The sequence below is a fragment of the Pithys albifrons genome, chromosome 2 (genome assembly GCF_047495875.1).
Source record: "Pithys albifrons albifrons isolate INPA30051 chromosome 2, PitAlb_v1, whole genome shotgun sequence".
Classification (NCBI taxonomy): domain Eukaryota; kingdom Metazoa; phylum Chordata; class Aves; order Passeriformes; family Thamnophilidae; genus Pithys; species Pithys albifrons.
The window spans coordinates 83,567,538-83,582,787 of NC_092459.1; the positions used below are offsets into that span (position 1 = coordinate 83,567,538).

General features: G+C 39.2%; 1 protein-coding gene across 4 annotated transcripts in view; it reads left to right on the forward strand.

Moving 5' to 3' along the window:
* Positions 1-15,049, forward strand: part of CDC42EP3 (CDC42 effector protein 3) — a 28,887-nt gene extending 13,838 nt beyond the window's left edge. For 3 of the 4 annotated variants that reach the window (XM_071575705.1, XM_071575695.1, XM_071575713.1), the window contains exon 2: positions 12,935-15,049. In XM_071575705.1, the coding sequence (XP_071431806.1) occupies positions 13,213-13,980 (768 nt within the window). In that variant the 5' untranslated portion in view covers positions 12,935-13,212 and the 3' untranslated portion in view covers positions 13,981-15,049. Of the gene's footprint in view, positions 1-922; positions 942-12,934 lie in introns of those variants that run through there. The other variant, XM_071575723.1, reaches the window with a different exon arrangement.
* The last annotated feature ends 201 nt before the right edge of the window (positions 15,050-15,250 follow it).

The window sequence follows — 15,250 nt, forward strand, 5'->3', positions numbered from 1 at the left end:
TTATGCATTTTTTTCCGGGATATGATTTGTATTCATACTCAGGACAAGGAAATTGACCTCAATTTCTGTTCCTTTGCCTACACTAAGAAAATCAGGAATACCTGGCCACTTATTTCTGTGGTTTGGATTCTGACCATCTTTACATGGATTTTGTTTTCTGCATTGGTGGTGTGGTGGATTTTTTTGTTGTTACTGTAGTAATGTTCTATTTTCCTTGTTATTTTTCCCCCTACTGTTTGAGCAGAAGTTTTTGCCTGCACTGTAGATATCTGTCCTGGGCTCTACAACATGGCATCTCTTCTTAAATTTTTGAAGGATGGTAACCACACTAAGCAACATACTGCTCCTCCCATGTCTTGAATTCTGACTCCCTGGAGCTTGTGAGAGCCATTAGAAATTTGCTTTAAATAGCCTGAAGTAAAGGTAGAATTTCCTCTTACCTACTTATTAAAGGATTAAGTAAATAAATGTGCCCCTTGCATAGGAAAATAGATCCCTGAATTACGTTCTTTTATTTTTCTGCCTACACCCCACTGCCTTCCATACCAGTTGTATGAATTAGTGTGTGAACGACTTGCAGCATGTGGTAGCAGCTCGTTCTTGGTCAATACCAAGGTGCATCCATGCCCAAAGGCATTGCTTGCACCTCATTTCTGGGCTGTTAGGGTTGTATAAATAATACATGTGACAACCAAACAGAGCTTTAAGCCTGGTAGCAAATGTCACAATGCGGTATAAAGCCTTGGTGTGCTCTATTTCAGAACCAGCTTCTCTCATTTCTCAAGTTATTACTGCAACTTGGATAAGTATAGCTTCAGTATATTTAGCTGGTGTTGGTTTAGTCAGACCTAAACATAACTTTTGCCTTGTGCAACAGTTTGCTTCTCCTACCTGTCCCCCAGTATTCTGTGTCCCGGGGCAGAACGTCTGAGATTACTGAGGTAAGATGAGACATCACTAAAAAGTGGGGCAGTTGTTGAATTTGGGTTGAATTTGGCTGTCAGACACCTCGTATAGGTCTCTTCAGTGTCCTGAGATAGAACGCCACTGCTGGTCAGTCTTAATTTCGTGGACAATGGTTTTGGCAATGGATTATATATTTAATGGTCAACTTCAGGATCTCTCTGCCCTTTGATCTATCTCCCTTGTCGGAAGTACCATAAGGAGCAGTGGCTGGTGCTAAGGAGCATGTTTAGCATTTACTTGGCATTGTAAAGGAGAGTGAAAGGGACCTGCAAATGTAGAGCTGTGTTTCTGAGATAGGAGAGAGGGAAAGGAGTGGTCTTGTTGAACTTGATGATCTTAAAGGTCTTTTCCAACCTGAGTGATTCTGTGATTCTCTCTGGCCTGTGAGGGCTGCAGAGAGGTGCAGCTGGGTGTTGGCATCCGTGTTACCTAATGTCTAGCCTAGTTTCTGTTGAAATATCTGATTAATTTGGGGGTTTTCATTAATGTGGGTTTTGGAATAAATTAAATGTGACCAAGGTGCCAACAAAGATCTGAAATTTGTTTTCTGCTGAAGAGCTCTTTATACAAATGAACACCAATTTGCATCATTAAGCGCACGCTTCACGCAGGCTGCCCAACAGGATCCAACACTGAGACAGAAATTGTCTCTTGCAGTGCTTTTCTTATAAGGTGACAGCCACTTAAGCACAGTTCGTGCTTTGGCCCATGTGTGTGCTCTTTTACAGTCTTTCTGAGGAGGAGGTGGTAGTTTTACAGCAGTGTGAGTTCGGTGTGATCCTCCTCAAAAGGTCTTTGTTATCTTTTATTTCTTTAGATCCTAACTAGCAGTTGGGTATTCCCCTGCTTCTCCCTAGGCACCCCAAGGATTACAGTGCGATTTAAAGATGTGTGAGAGGGTTTGTTCGAGTAAGAGAACTCATCATTAAAAGTTTAACTTGTTTCTCGCAACAAATGCAAGTTGTTGGTTTTGGTTGATGTTGTGCCACTGCGTTTGTCAGTGTCGATTTATGCCAGGCTTTAAATAGGCTATTCTGCAATGAGTTTGTTTTCTGGTAGTGTGTAATGCTTTCGGGCTCGCTGACATTAACGAGCGGCAGCATTGCTGTGGCTGGCTTGCTTTTGATCCTGCACAGCCCCAGTCAGGAAATGGGTGAGGAGCGTGAGTCATGATTACATTACCCTAATGTGACTGCCTACTAGGAGTTTTCTTTCTGCCGCCAATGCGCTTTCCCTTGACACTACTTCTGAAAACAAAATGACCATTTTGGAGCACTTTGAAATCTCGACCTTTGAACAGAGAGATTTATGTTCTCTTGCAGTCTCAAGGCAAAGTTCTGAGCAGGAGCCCCTGCAGAGTGCAGAGAGAAAACGAATGTCTACAAAATGCTTTTCCAGAAATCTGCGAAGAACAGGACTTGACATGCAGTACGCTATGTCTGCTTGGGTTCATTGGATACAACATGCTTCCCTGACCCATTTAATTACTCTGTCATGTTGCCTGCACATGAAAGCTCAAGGTCCAGTCTTGTCTTATACGGAAGCTGTCGTCTCACTCACCATCTGGCTTAAGCTGCGTCCTGGAGCTGTACTTATCTTTTGAAATATGGCTGCAGTAATGGGAAGATAGGTGCTGAGTACTGGCTGAGGGAAACCCCTGAGTGTTGAGAAGGTAGCTTTAGTGGGATTTGGGGCAGCAGTATTTCAGACAGTTTAGTTAAATACATGGGGTTTAGAGTTTGAAAGAAATATCTGCTGCTAATCTGTGAACTAACTTTAGCACTGAATTGCCACTGTGCCGCTCTGAATATTCAGACAGGATACCTCTGTACGAGTGCTGAGCATATTAATTTCTTTCAAATTAAATTGATTAACTCTGCCAGGTTTTAAGAGCAGTATGTGAAATGTGACTACTGGCACAGAGAGCGAATGCACCCTGATATACCTTGATCTATTGCAGGAAAAAAGAAGTCTAATCAACTGAGTGCAGGGAACTCGAATTTACAGAACTGAATGTGTGGCAGAGAGCTCTCAGGAGGAAGTGGGGACCCCTGCACTGCTGTCCAGCATGATGTGTCCCTGTCAGCTGGGGCATGTTGCAGGTGTCACTGACATGGTGCAGAGCAGCACCAGAATATGACGTCTTCCAGTTGTGACTTACTCATCCAGATTCTTACCCCTGCTCAATCAGTGCCTTCAAAAAGAGGAGTTGTTTTGTTAGGATAGCATAAACTGACAGTGAAGATATAATTTCTACTTTTTTCCTCTTGTTTCATGTAAGGGTGATCAACCAGTTACCTTAGTTGTACTAATAATCTACTTAGAATGAATATAGATAACCAAATTTTAGAAGCCCTATGTACTCCATGATTTCAGCCCCATTCCTTAAAGAAGGCATGAGTTGGACTAAAAAAGAAATTCAGTGAAGATTTTTGTAATCCACTGAAACATTTCACTTTCTTCCATCTACCCCAACCCCATATTCTTTGGTATCTTGATGATCGCTCAGCTCTCTGAAGGAGGCAGAACTGCAACAGCACAGAAGATTCATCCTTTTTGTATGTAATAAAACAAATAAGCCACGTGCAACTTTATATTTTTCTGTAGCTTTTTATCTCTACCTCTGTTAGCCTTTGATGCTAACATATAGTGGGCTCTCTGGCCTTCAAGTTTCTTTTAAAACTAGTTTATCAGCCACTTTTAGATGGTCAATACTTATTTAAAGTGAAACATTTTGAGAATTGAATAATAGAACTGGTGATGTGATATGCCTGTGTCACTTGTGTGTTTCAAGGAGAGGATAAGGAATATTTGACTTAGAGATGAAGAGTGTTTGAGAATTGAAGGTGGGGAGTTCAGGGTATGGTTTTATGGGTTTGGTTGTTGGGGGACTTTTTATTTGTGCCTTGCAAGATCCTTTTATTTTAGATTGCCTTTTGCCAGCAGCTAGCAGTTAAGGAAATGTTAAGCTAGGGATGCTTTCCAAAAAACAGTAGTATCTTAACTACATTTAGAAAAACTTAATTTCAATATAACAGAAGTCTTGGGAACTCTTAGAGAAACAAGTGCATCATTCCATGGACAGTTTCCCATGTAGAAAAGCTGGTTAAGGATTGCCCAACCCTTCTACCAGAACTTCTTGCTTTCTAAGAGTGATGTTTCAAGAGACAGCTGAGCTATTGAAATGATTTTGTGCAGCTGAAAGTAGCAGTCTCACTCCTAGCCTTGGGATTTTACACACCTTTCCTAGTTAGTTTTCACCCAGCTCTTTGTGCTGTAACTGGCCTGGAAGGGGTCAAGTGTGTGCACACAGGAGGGGGGAAGGGGAGAATGCCTTTCTGACAGCAACAGTTATATTGGGCTTGAACTCTCTTGAGGCATTGCCATCAGGCACGCTGCAGCTGTTGGTATGCCTGTTCTGTAAACTGAGTCAGCAGGGAGAACTGCTACTGCAACCAGTTCACACTGTGGCTTGTAGGTCCGTCTGTCTGCCCGTGGTGGATGCAAGGAACTACAGTGCAGAACCAGGAACTACCAGCAAGGGGGGAGAAATCCAGGGTGTGAATTTAAACCAGCTTTGAGAGCAGAGTTGGGCTGGGGAACTACACCCTCTGTGTTAAGAGAAAGCCATCCACGCTAACCTGCTCAGATTTACAAAGGGTGTGTAGTGTGGATTTGTAATCCACTTAAACTGATCTGAGAGCTGTCTGACATCAGAAGGGGCAGTACTGCCTGCTTCAGTCCACATCTTCCCAAGTTCTTCCACATGGCAGTATCAGCACTTACATGAGCATGCCTTGAGCTGTGTCAGGCAGCAGCTTTGGCTAAAAACTGTTCCTCTCTTCTCCCTGAGCACATGAGATTTCAGCCAGAGCAGTTACCCAGGATTTTCAGTGGCACATAGACTCAGGTTATAGGGTTTTGGTTTTTTAGTCAAATTTCATGATGTTTTTCCCAATGGCCTAAGAGAATTGATGGGCAAGTTTTTAAGCCTGTCCATCTTGTGGCTTATGAGTTTATGGTTCCCAGCTATTTGCTCATCTGGTCTGTAACTTAGGAGGAGGAAATGTGTGACTGTGCTTCAGTGCGCAGTCTGTCTGACATAGCATAACCTCACCTTCCCTGGCTGTGCTAGTTAACGTGCCAGACTTTGTACAGACATGCACCTATGCCTAAGTCTGCATGGTCTTGAAAGCCAGTGAAATTTACGGTATTAAATCCATACATGTGAATGTACCAGCCGACAAAGCTAAGGAGAAAGTAATAAAGAGGGACGGTGGAGCTGAACAACAGAGTACAGCCAGCTCATTAAATCCCTGTCTCTGGAGAAGAGAAGTAAAGAAAGAAGGGTTTTTATTGTTCTAGAAAAGATGCTAACTTTTCAGAGCTGAAAGCAAGCTGTGACTGAAACCTGTTGGAAGATGAAAAAAAAACTCACTTGATTAAAAAAAGGGAATGATTTAAGATACACTAATAACTAGTTAAAAGCAGAACTGCAAAAACAGACTACAAAAGGCACTTAATTTAATATTGCATCACAGCCAGATATATATTAGTCCTCTGCAGTGTCAACAAAGCATGTATTAAAAACATTTAAAATCTTAGAGTAAATGTCAGAAATAAGTCAGTGTCAGAGGGTTGTGTTTCTACTGAAACAATGCAGAGATATTTTTATACAGCTTTGAGCTGCATGATATTTTTATCAGTAGCCTTCAAATAAATACAAAATTGTTGCAGTACAAACTTGCAGGTGGTGGTCATTGGTGAGGAAGTATATTGATGAGGAAGATGGAGAAAGCTCAACTGATTTATTGATTCACAGTTCGAGCACGTCACATAACATGTTTTCTTTTTCTAAAGCATGACATTGCTTTTTATCCTAAAGAATATAACTCCAGTTTATTTGCTGGAGAAGGATAGTTTGGAAAGCCTTTCTGGTTTTTGGTTTGTTCCTAAGGAACACAGTCTTACTGGACAGTGTAATATGAGCACCACCATTGGCTGTGCTGGCAAAATTTGTCGATTAAATGCATATATGTGCATATGACTCCTAAAAAATAGAATGGGGATGCTCAGTCTGAATCAAGAAATGGCAGTGATAACAAATTCTGCTTTGGCCAATGTACTTTATTCTGCTTGGAAAACTTGTTACACCAGCACAAGAATTCTTAAATAGTTTGTTATATAATGCTACCCTGTAAATACAGGAAAATTCCTGTTGTAAGATGGTGGGTATAAAAGCAGAAATAGGATCTTGTTTATAAACAAAGCCATGATGATGGGAATAAAGAAGAGATTTTTATCTTTGAATATGTTTTTAGGGAGAATGGGTTTGAAATCTTGTTACTAATTCTGATCTGCTCAGAAAAGGATGTTGGAAAATTGGAGGTGGTTCAAAAGAGAGAGAGAGAGATATCTGAAGGTTTAAAATTACTCCCCCACTATAACCACAAGAGGAATTCCCCCTGTTCACTTCGATCAAAAAGGATGACTGAGAAACAACTTGTTTAGTGTTCAAGTATCTTAACAAGGATGAAGGTTTCTGGCTGATAAAGGACCTTTGTAATCTCACAGACTGATAAAGGAGAAATTAATAACTGGAGACTGGGGCCAGTTGATCAAATTAGACTTTTTTTAAATTTTTCCTATTTTCCAAACCAAGTTGGCTTTTCTTTGTTTCTCTTACTTACAAGCTAAAATGAAAATTCTTAAAGAGATTAATTAGTTTATTCATTTCAATATAATGCACAAGTATTTTAATGATTTAAAGTTACTGATGTTGGCTGATGATTATGATTTACTCCAGCTCAGTCTGTGTGAAAGGGTAGTAGACAGGGAAAAGTGGCAAGATTTAAAGGAGTCAACAATTAAAAATAAATTCCAGAATTGTTTTCTCTTTGCAAATGTAGGTGTTTGGGGTGGGAAAAAGAGGAGGATACTGGAGAAATGAAGAATACCTGGAGAGAAAGACACTGTATGCAGCCTGTCCCTGTCTGTGCTTACAGTCAATGGCAATTAGCACTTCTTCGGGGGGGGGGGGGGGGGCGGGCTGCCCACAGGTAGGGTACTATTTGTCTTTGATTTACGTGGAAAAAAGTGTTTATAGCAAGGGATATGAAAATGTATCCTTTCATGATTTTTCTTACACTTTGCTTTCCCTTTCAAAGCAAACAGATAATGAATTAATTACTTTGTGCAATTTTGTTGTTGTGTTGGGTTTTTTTTAAATTATTTCTCCGCAGATAGTGTACAGTTGAGGTTATCCAAACCTTCCTTGTCATTCTTTAATATATCTGTAATATGGACCATATTCACATTTTCTTATCCCTGAGCAGGTGAATTTTTCACAAATTTAAGCAGCTTCAGGTAGCAGTACCTAGGAGTATTTAGGCAGTAACAGTCTGGAAAGATACACCTTGTGGAACTCTGCAGAGCTATCTTCGTCTCTGTTACTATGCAATATTTTCCTGAGTGAATTGAATGTATGCTTGTTCCATCCACAGATGATGCTAAACTTGTACTCTGCAGAGGTCAAGATTGAATTTCCAAGTGATCCTGACCATTTGAAGTGGTTGAAGTCAGTAGAATGCCATGCAGTGAGTCCTAAGACTTTTCTGCAAGGGCATAATCAAAGATACAGAATAAGTAGCTAGACAACAGTTACTCACTAAAGGAGCCAGGTTTTTAGTGTACCATAAACCATACAGAACCCATCAATATTGGGATCCTCAAAGAAAAATGCCCTCTTAAGAGAGAAATTTAGATCTCCGATTGAATATTGTGTTTGCTTTTGAGCATATTTAAAGAAGGATTTGAGCTGAGGGGAGGAAGACCAGAAAGGGAGGTTGGGGGGAAGCTCTTTGGGTTCCAAAAAACATGGCCTGTGTTGAAAGATTAAAATACTCGTGTTGTTCAATCTGAAGAAGAAAAGGCTGAAAGGAGACGTGGAAGGCATAAGATAATTAATTGTGTTAATCAGGACCCAGATTGGAGCAGGGTAGACTTTAGGTGCATCTTCTTTGATGACTAACCTCTGTGAGTAAATGAATGTATGCAGTCTGCACGTACAGCGAATGTTAAGAAAACGGGGGACAGACATCTTCCACAAGTAGCACAAGGTATCTGTGTCTTTTCAGGACAATGGAGAAATGAATGAACTCCATCCTCTTGACCTGTGCTTCTGTAGCTGTGGGAAAGATCTGGCATTTTGTTTTCCCCTTCATTTTCTAAAAAAATGTATGCGACAACAGGATAAAATAGGTCAGATTGGATCTAGGAAAGTTGGGTGAATGCAGTTTGAGAAAATCAGTTGAAGCACGATTAGCCTGATTGTTTTTATAAAGTAATTAAATCTAGTTTTTTTATAAAGCAATTAAGTCTGTAGCTTTAATCAGAAAACTGCAATTTCTTTGATGAAAGGAGAAGCAAAGGGGCAAGGACTTCTAATTTGATCAGGGAAGTTGACTTTAATATAGAAATGCTGGGCCTCTTATAAACAAGGTAAATTTAGATAAACAATCTGGAGGGAGAAGTGTCACCACCTGCTTTGATTAAAGTTACTCAGAATGTGGTGGCTCTACAAACAGAGAGCTGATGGGCTGGTCTAGAAGTGGACAGACTTGTGGCCCCTCATCCTCAGACTGATGGTTGATACCCAAGTCCACAGGAACATGAGAGGCAAGCTCTGTAGCACATTACCTGCTGCTTTTCTTGTCCCTCAGGACTTGGTTACTGGGAGTTTGTTTTGCCTGCATTCAGGAGTTGTGACTTCAGGTCTCTGTTATAAAACCCATAAAAACGTGTTTTACACTGTTGTTTCAAGCATGTGAAAGTAACAGCATTGGCAAGGATGCTCTCAACAGTTCACGTGCTGAAAGCTACTGGTGGCTGAAACCCAAAATGAAGCCCTAAAGCCTAGTTCTTCTATGCTTGCAGATAACTTCATTGTGTAGAAAAATCACAGCAGCTTATTGTGTAGTTTATGTCTGTCCCTTGCTATGTTACTGTGTTTTCATTTTGACATTTAAATAATGTACCGACTCTGTTTTCTCTTACGGAGTTGCTTCACAAGATAATTCAATGTTATTTTAAATTGTGCTTTGGAAATGGGTTTATCTAAAGTTCACATGCTCTTAGTCAATGTGGAAGGCAGAGCCCTTGCAAGGGATTGCCCTGTAGAAAGCCCATAGTCTTCCCACTGTACACATTTGCTTCTGGCTCTGCTCTGTGGAAATGTGGATTTCTTTCTATCATTCTTTGCTTAGAACACTGATTAAGCATCTGGGGCTCTTGGTATTTGTGCATAAATAAAAGTTTGCACCCTGACCCTTATTTGTCTCTGGCTTTGCAAGCTTAGCTGTTGAGGTATTTGCTGATGGTCTGTCCTTTTAAAATGGATGATGGAATAAACGAAGGCATCCGTGGAAAACATTGAGCTTTGTGGAAGGTGATGGTTGCTGAGTGGAAGGAGGATTGAGAAGTACCTCTCAAAATATTAGTCTTTGTTAGCAAGCAAAACACTTACATGAGAGTGTGAAGTGAGAGGAATGAAAATGAGCAAATGTTTTAAACTAAACGTTTAATTTTCACTGGGCTGAAATTTCTCTGGTTTGGCTCATGCTTGGATCTTGTTAGTAGAGGAATATCTTTTCAACCAGAAATAAAATCCTTTCATGTTGTTTTTCTCTTAAATTAAGGTCTTCCACCATAGGCTGGCAGTCCGGGATTGCAGACTTTTGGTTTTCTGGTAATCTCTTATTCAGCTTTCCAGTTTAGCTATATAATCACTTAGCTACTGAGCTGAAATTAATTAAAACAGAGACTCTCGTAGTAGTAAGATCAGAAAAAGGTCTCATTTAAGACAAGACCAACTTTACTGTGTGGCCTGGTATAGAGATTGCAGTGTGATCTGTGCCTTCTCTTAGCCCATGCCTACTTGTGATTCCATTAAATCTTGTAGAATGCAGGGAGTGTGTTAAGATCCTTGTGAAAATTTTGTGGACTAATTTTTTAGTTTTGCAGGATTTGAGCTGGAGACTTAGTCTCTTTGAGCTTTTCTTAATTTGCCAAAGTTCGATTTATACTTTTTTCTTATACAACTACTTTTTTATATATGTAACACACATATATATGCTGATATAGATTCTTTCTTACTTAGTTGTGGATGAAGTATGAGTAAAAATAGTATTTTCAGGTAAGTGAATATTTCCAGATTTATGATGTATTTATTGTTCAAAGTAGCTTTAATTCTGTACTCCTTTAGGCAGTAGGTAACAAAGAAGAGAGGTATGCAGAAACAAAGTACAGTTGCTCTGAAGTCTATGTTATGTTGTATATGGAAAACCTGTCCATTGAGGAGGGAACCCTTTTCTTTACAAAGTGTAATTTGCAGATTTCCAATAGATTCTAGGGGAAACTGTAACAAAGTAGCCTTTGTTTTCAGCAGAATAAAAATGATGCTTGCACTAAGCATACAATTGTGAAAGTTCCTGTTTTCAAATGTAAAGCCTCTTGCACTGGTCAAATGGAAGGCAAGCCCTTCACCATTCAAGGGATTGGTGTATAGAGAGGGATTCTAATTCTTGATAGGGGAGTTTCTTGAATCCTCCTCTGAGGGAGTGTGGTTTTACACTGCCCCTTACTGGGGGTCCTTTGTAGTGCAAGATCTAAAGGACATCAGGATGCCCAAAAGTTTGCTCTACTTAGAGAGTTTTTGCATTCTTTATCTCTTGAGGTACAAGCTTAATAAATTAGAGTGCTTTGCTTGTGTGTCAAAACAGTCTACTTATACTAAAAGTTACTTTAGACTTTAATATGATGTTCAGATATTTCTTTGTGTCCTTCAGGGTTTTTTTAATCTCCTGTGGAGTTCAGTGATAATGATATTTGTTACAGTTCCAAACTGGTGGAAGCCATGGAAGCTTTGAATGAGCTGGTATTTGTTTTTCATGTTTAAACTAGTGACCAACAGGCATGACTTTGAACCATTGATGGTCTATTGCCATTCATTCCAGATTAAAACATCTGAAACAACGAGGAATTAGAATGAAAGAGAATTTGGCCTGTTATTTCTGCAAAGTGAGATAGAGCTGAGTGCACATAAAACAACCTCACCATTCACCTTTGTTTGATAGCAGTCTTCTCTGTAGAGTTGAGAATATTTTGTTCAGCTGAGTGGGTTGCTTGGGCAGAAGAGTAAGAGCAAGAAACAACACAGTGAATGTTACAGTTTAAAACTGCAAGGTAACTGATTGACTGGTCAGTTGTGTTCCCTTTGCGTGTTGCACGAGTAGGGATCTTTTTAGGTTTTGTATCTTACAGTGCTGACATGGAGTTAAGTTGGTGGTGTTTTGGAATGTAATGTGAATCTCCTAGTTATTCTATAGTTCCTAATAAAATACCATTTTGTTGTGTAGAAGGAAGCTTTGAAGTGCTTTGAACTGATTGGTGCAATCAATTGTATCTTCAAAATTGATCTTAAAAGTATAAAATGCCCTCATAAATTATACAACATGGAGCTTATTTTGTATTTCAACTTTCATCTGTTTACATCTGCTATAATTTGGGAGGGAGGTGTTTTCAGTGTTATCTGAAGTGCAGTAGATATCTGGTGGGAATCAAAACACCAAAACAGGAACTAACTAGATTCCCAGCTGCCCTGTGATGCACAGTCAAGTACCCCACTGTAGGAACTAATTACTTGAGTCAAAGGATTTCTGAAAATGCTTAAATACTTCTTGACAATCTGGGTGTATAGCCATATAGTACTAAGTTTTAAAGCTAGTGATTCTTACTGGGCTTAATTTGATGAGGGAAAATACCTGCCAGGGCATGGATAAAAGGCATCAAAAGTAATCCTTGTTACAGAGAACTTCCCTTCACTTATTGTACACAGCAGTCTTTCTATGTAAAAGCTGCAAGCTCCTTTACAGAGTGAGGGTGGTGAAGGACAAAGAGTGAGGGATTTGTAGCTGAGTGTTCTGATGAGGAGGAGTGATCTGTGGTGCGTGAACTTAATAAAAGAAAGTATAAAAAATGTCCAGGAGAAAAAAAGTATTTATTTTGAGATAGCTCAAGGGTCACAACTGGCACTGTAAGCAAGAAGTATACCATTACAGTATTTTATGAAGAGCGTTTTTCCATAATTTGTTGACCCAATAGCCTGTTAGCCTTTGTTAGCTCTATCAGGCTTCTCAAAGACCACATTCTAATAGGAAAACATGGTTTGCAAACACTGTTTCGTTTGGTTGCACTGAGCAACTCTGACTCACTGTGGCCTCATGGCCTGCATAATTCATTGACTTGTCTATAACTAATTGCTATGAAGAATTTATGTACTTTAAAGTAGTCACAAGAATCAGTCTCCTTTAAGACACCTGCATCTGGATGTTTGAAATTAATTGTAGAGATCTGGACTAGCTCTTTTTACAAGTACCTAAAACTACCTGATTAAATGGGCACAGTTATCAGAAATACTATTGTTGACAGTTTGTGAGAGTTCCAGCACTAAATGGGGGTATCTGAAGTTATCTAATTCAAGGGGGGCTACTCCATTTCCCAAAATATTTCCGAAATGACTGTCAGTCTTCTTAGATCTACCAAAAGCTGTGTTGATGAATGTTGCAAGTGTGTTTCTGCATGTACTGTCAAAGGCCCCAGCATTTTGAATACCAGAATAAGGAGAAGAAAGATTGAGATCGTTAAATTTATCAAATGAATTATGCTCAGCAACTGTGTCTAAGAAACTCTGACTTCAAAAAAAGCTATGAAGCCAGAGAAAGGTTAGCTAGCCCTTGTTAATCTGAACTCTTTTATCCTGCCTAATGAAGGAAAGCAACATCATAAAGCTAATCTGTAGGCTGGAAGTGTCAGTACCATTACTAATTTTGGTTTTTTGGTGAAAACATGACTGAATGAACCATGAAAAAATAAATTAATGATAACCTGATTTTTTTTTTATCCCATGCAGGTTTCTGCAAGTTCTGGAAGCTGCAGGGCACTTCATTGCTTACTGACCACAAAATTTGTGCTCTGCCTTGCAAAGAGCTGAAGTGGAAGATATTCACCTTCACATACTCCACAGTGTTCTGCATTAGAGGAAAAGTGTGCAAGAGTGGTTCAGGATGATGATGATGTAACCTTGATAACGCTGAAAGTCTTTTGAGAATAACTGACTTTGTAAGAGGCTTTGCCTTCCCTTCTTCTGTTTTTTTAAAATAACTACTTCTCTCAGAATCTACAAGCAAGATGCCAGCCAAGACACCCATCTACTTGAAAGCTGCTAACAATAAGAAAGGGAAGAAATTCAAACTAAGGGATATCTTATCTCCTGATATGATCAGTCCACCACTTGGAGATTTTCGTCACACCATACACATTGGAAAAGAGGGACAACATGATGTTTTTGGAGACATTTCCTTTCTACAGGGCAACTATGAGCTTTTGCCTGGAAATGAAGGTGAAACCATAGTTAGCCAGTCTGGTGTCCACAATGAATTCTTGAGGGCAAACAGCACTTCTGAATCGATGTTTACAGAAACTCCATCACCAGTGCTCAAAAATGCTATTTCCCTTCCTGCCATCGGTGGTTCTCAAGCCCTTACTTTGCCCTTATTGTCACCAGTGACATTTAATTCAAAGCAAGAATCCATCAGGTCATCAAGAAATCCTAGGCTTAGCTGTGAGCCAGTAATAGAAGAAAATTTACAAGAGAAAAATAAACAGGTGGAGGATGGAGAAACATACAAGGATGACATATGGGAGCAAAATGGTTCTTCGTCGCATTTTACTAACGGTAGCGACAGTCACTCCTCCAGTTTTTCTGAACGATGCACTGATTGGCAAACAGTTGATTTATTTGATGACAGTCGGCTTTCATGTGAACTAACCAAGACAAAGACTAAGTCAGAAGAATCCCTTTCAGATCTTGCAGGCTCTCTGCTCTCGTTACAACTTGACTTGGGGCCTTCACTTTTGGATGAGGTCCTCAATGTAATGGACAAGAATAAATCTTAGAACTGGTACTCCCTTGCTTCTTTAGAAGTGATTCACTTAAACAAAATCAAACAAAAGACCACAGTTCAAAAGTAGACACTTAAAAGTCAGCTGTATTTGCAGTTGTTTGACGGGTTTTCTAAAAATATTCTTAAAATACTATTTTTTTACCTATTGTTTTTCATGATTTTTATTACACAAAATTCTAATATCAGGAAGGTAAATTTTAATAAAAATTTTCAGCAAATATGAAATGTTTTTAAGTACCAGTATTAATGATCAGAAACTTAAGAAATAGAGTTTGAGGATGATACTGATGGTGGCGTTTGGTTAGTTCACTTCTATGGGCTTCTGAATATGTGAGAATTTCCTAAGTGTCAGAAAGGAGACTGATATTAATTATTCACTTTTATAAATTATTACAACATCACTTTACATGTAGGCCTCTTTCTAGAACCTTGTGTTTGAGGATTTGATAGTGTTTTTCTTTGTTTTCCATAGTACCATTTCTGTTATAAATTCACTGATACTACTTTCTTGGTCTTATATTACCGTTCTGTATTCAGATATGAACAGATTGAAGGCTTTTTCAGCTTGGACACCTGGTCCAGAGTCTCAGCTGCTTTAAATGAGTATGCACAAATTTACACAAGTTGAGGCTTGGGCCTAACATTGTATATGAAATGATATGTTGTAAACAGTGACACATGCAAGATATTATGGTTAAATTATTTTAAAAGTTGAAATATATTTTCTGTGTGCATATTGGCTTTTTACTGCAGGGCCTGCACATCCAGTATCTCATTGAAATAGTTGCTTGGCATTATTGGTGCTCTTCTGAAAAGTGTATATTTGTGTGTTTGAAAAGAAGTATGTATTGATACTTCTCGCTTTTTTCTTCATTTATTTCCACAACATGCTTAAACTTGCAGTTGATTGTTTTAATTTTTGAAGAAGGCACTGGTTATTCACAATGCTTGTGATGTGTGCTGCAACAGCCAATGTTTTGGGAAATGTGGATCCTTTAATACAGTACCTACATGAATTGCATAAATACCTTGTGCAATGCAATAAAAAAACCCTTTAAATAGCTGTGTCTTTGTGTTTCACTCCATAGCCTTGCTAAAACACAGTGTTGTTTTCTGCAATATTCAAACAAGACTAGTTGCAGAATTATGAGACCCAGGGGCAAGTCAGTTCTGCTGTCTTAATTCTATTGACTTCTCCAATTCAGTTTCCTTCCTGTGGTTTCAAGGGCAAACTCCAGGCAGATAGGACCCTCTGGGATTTA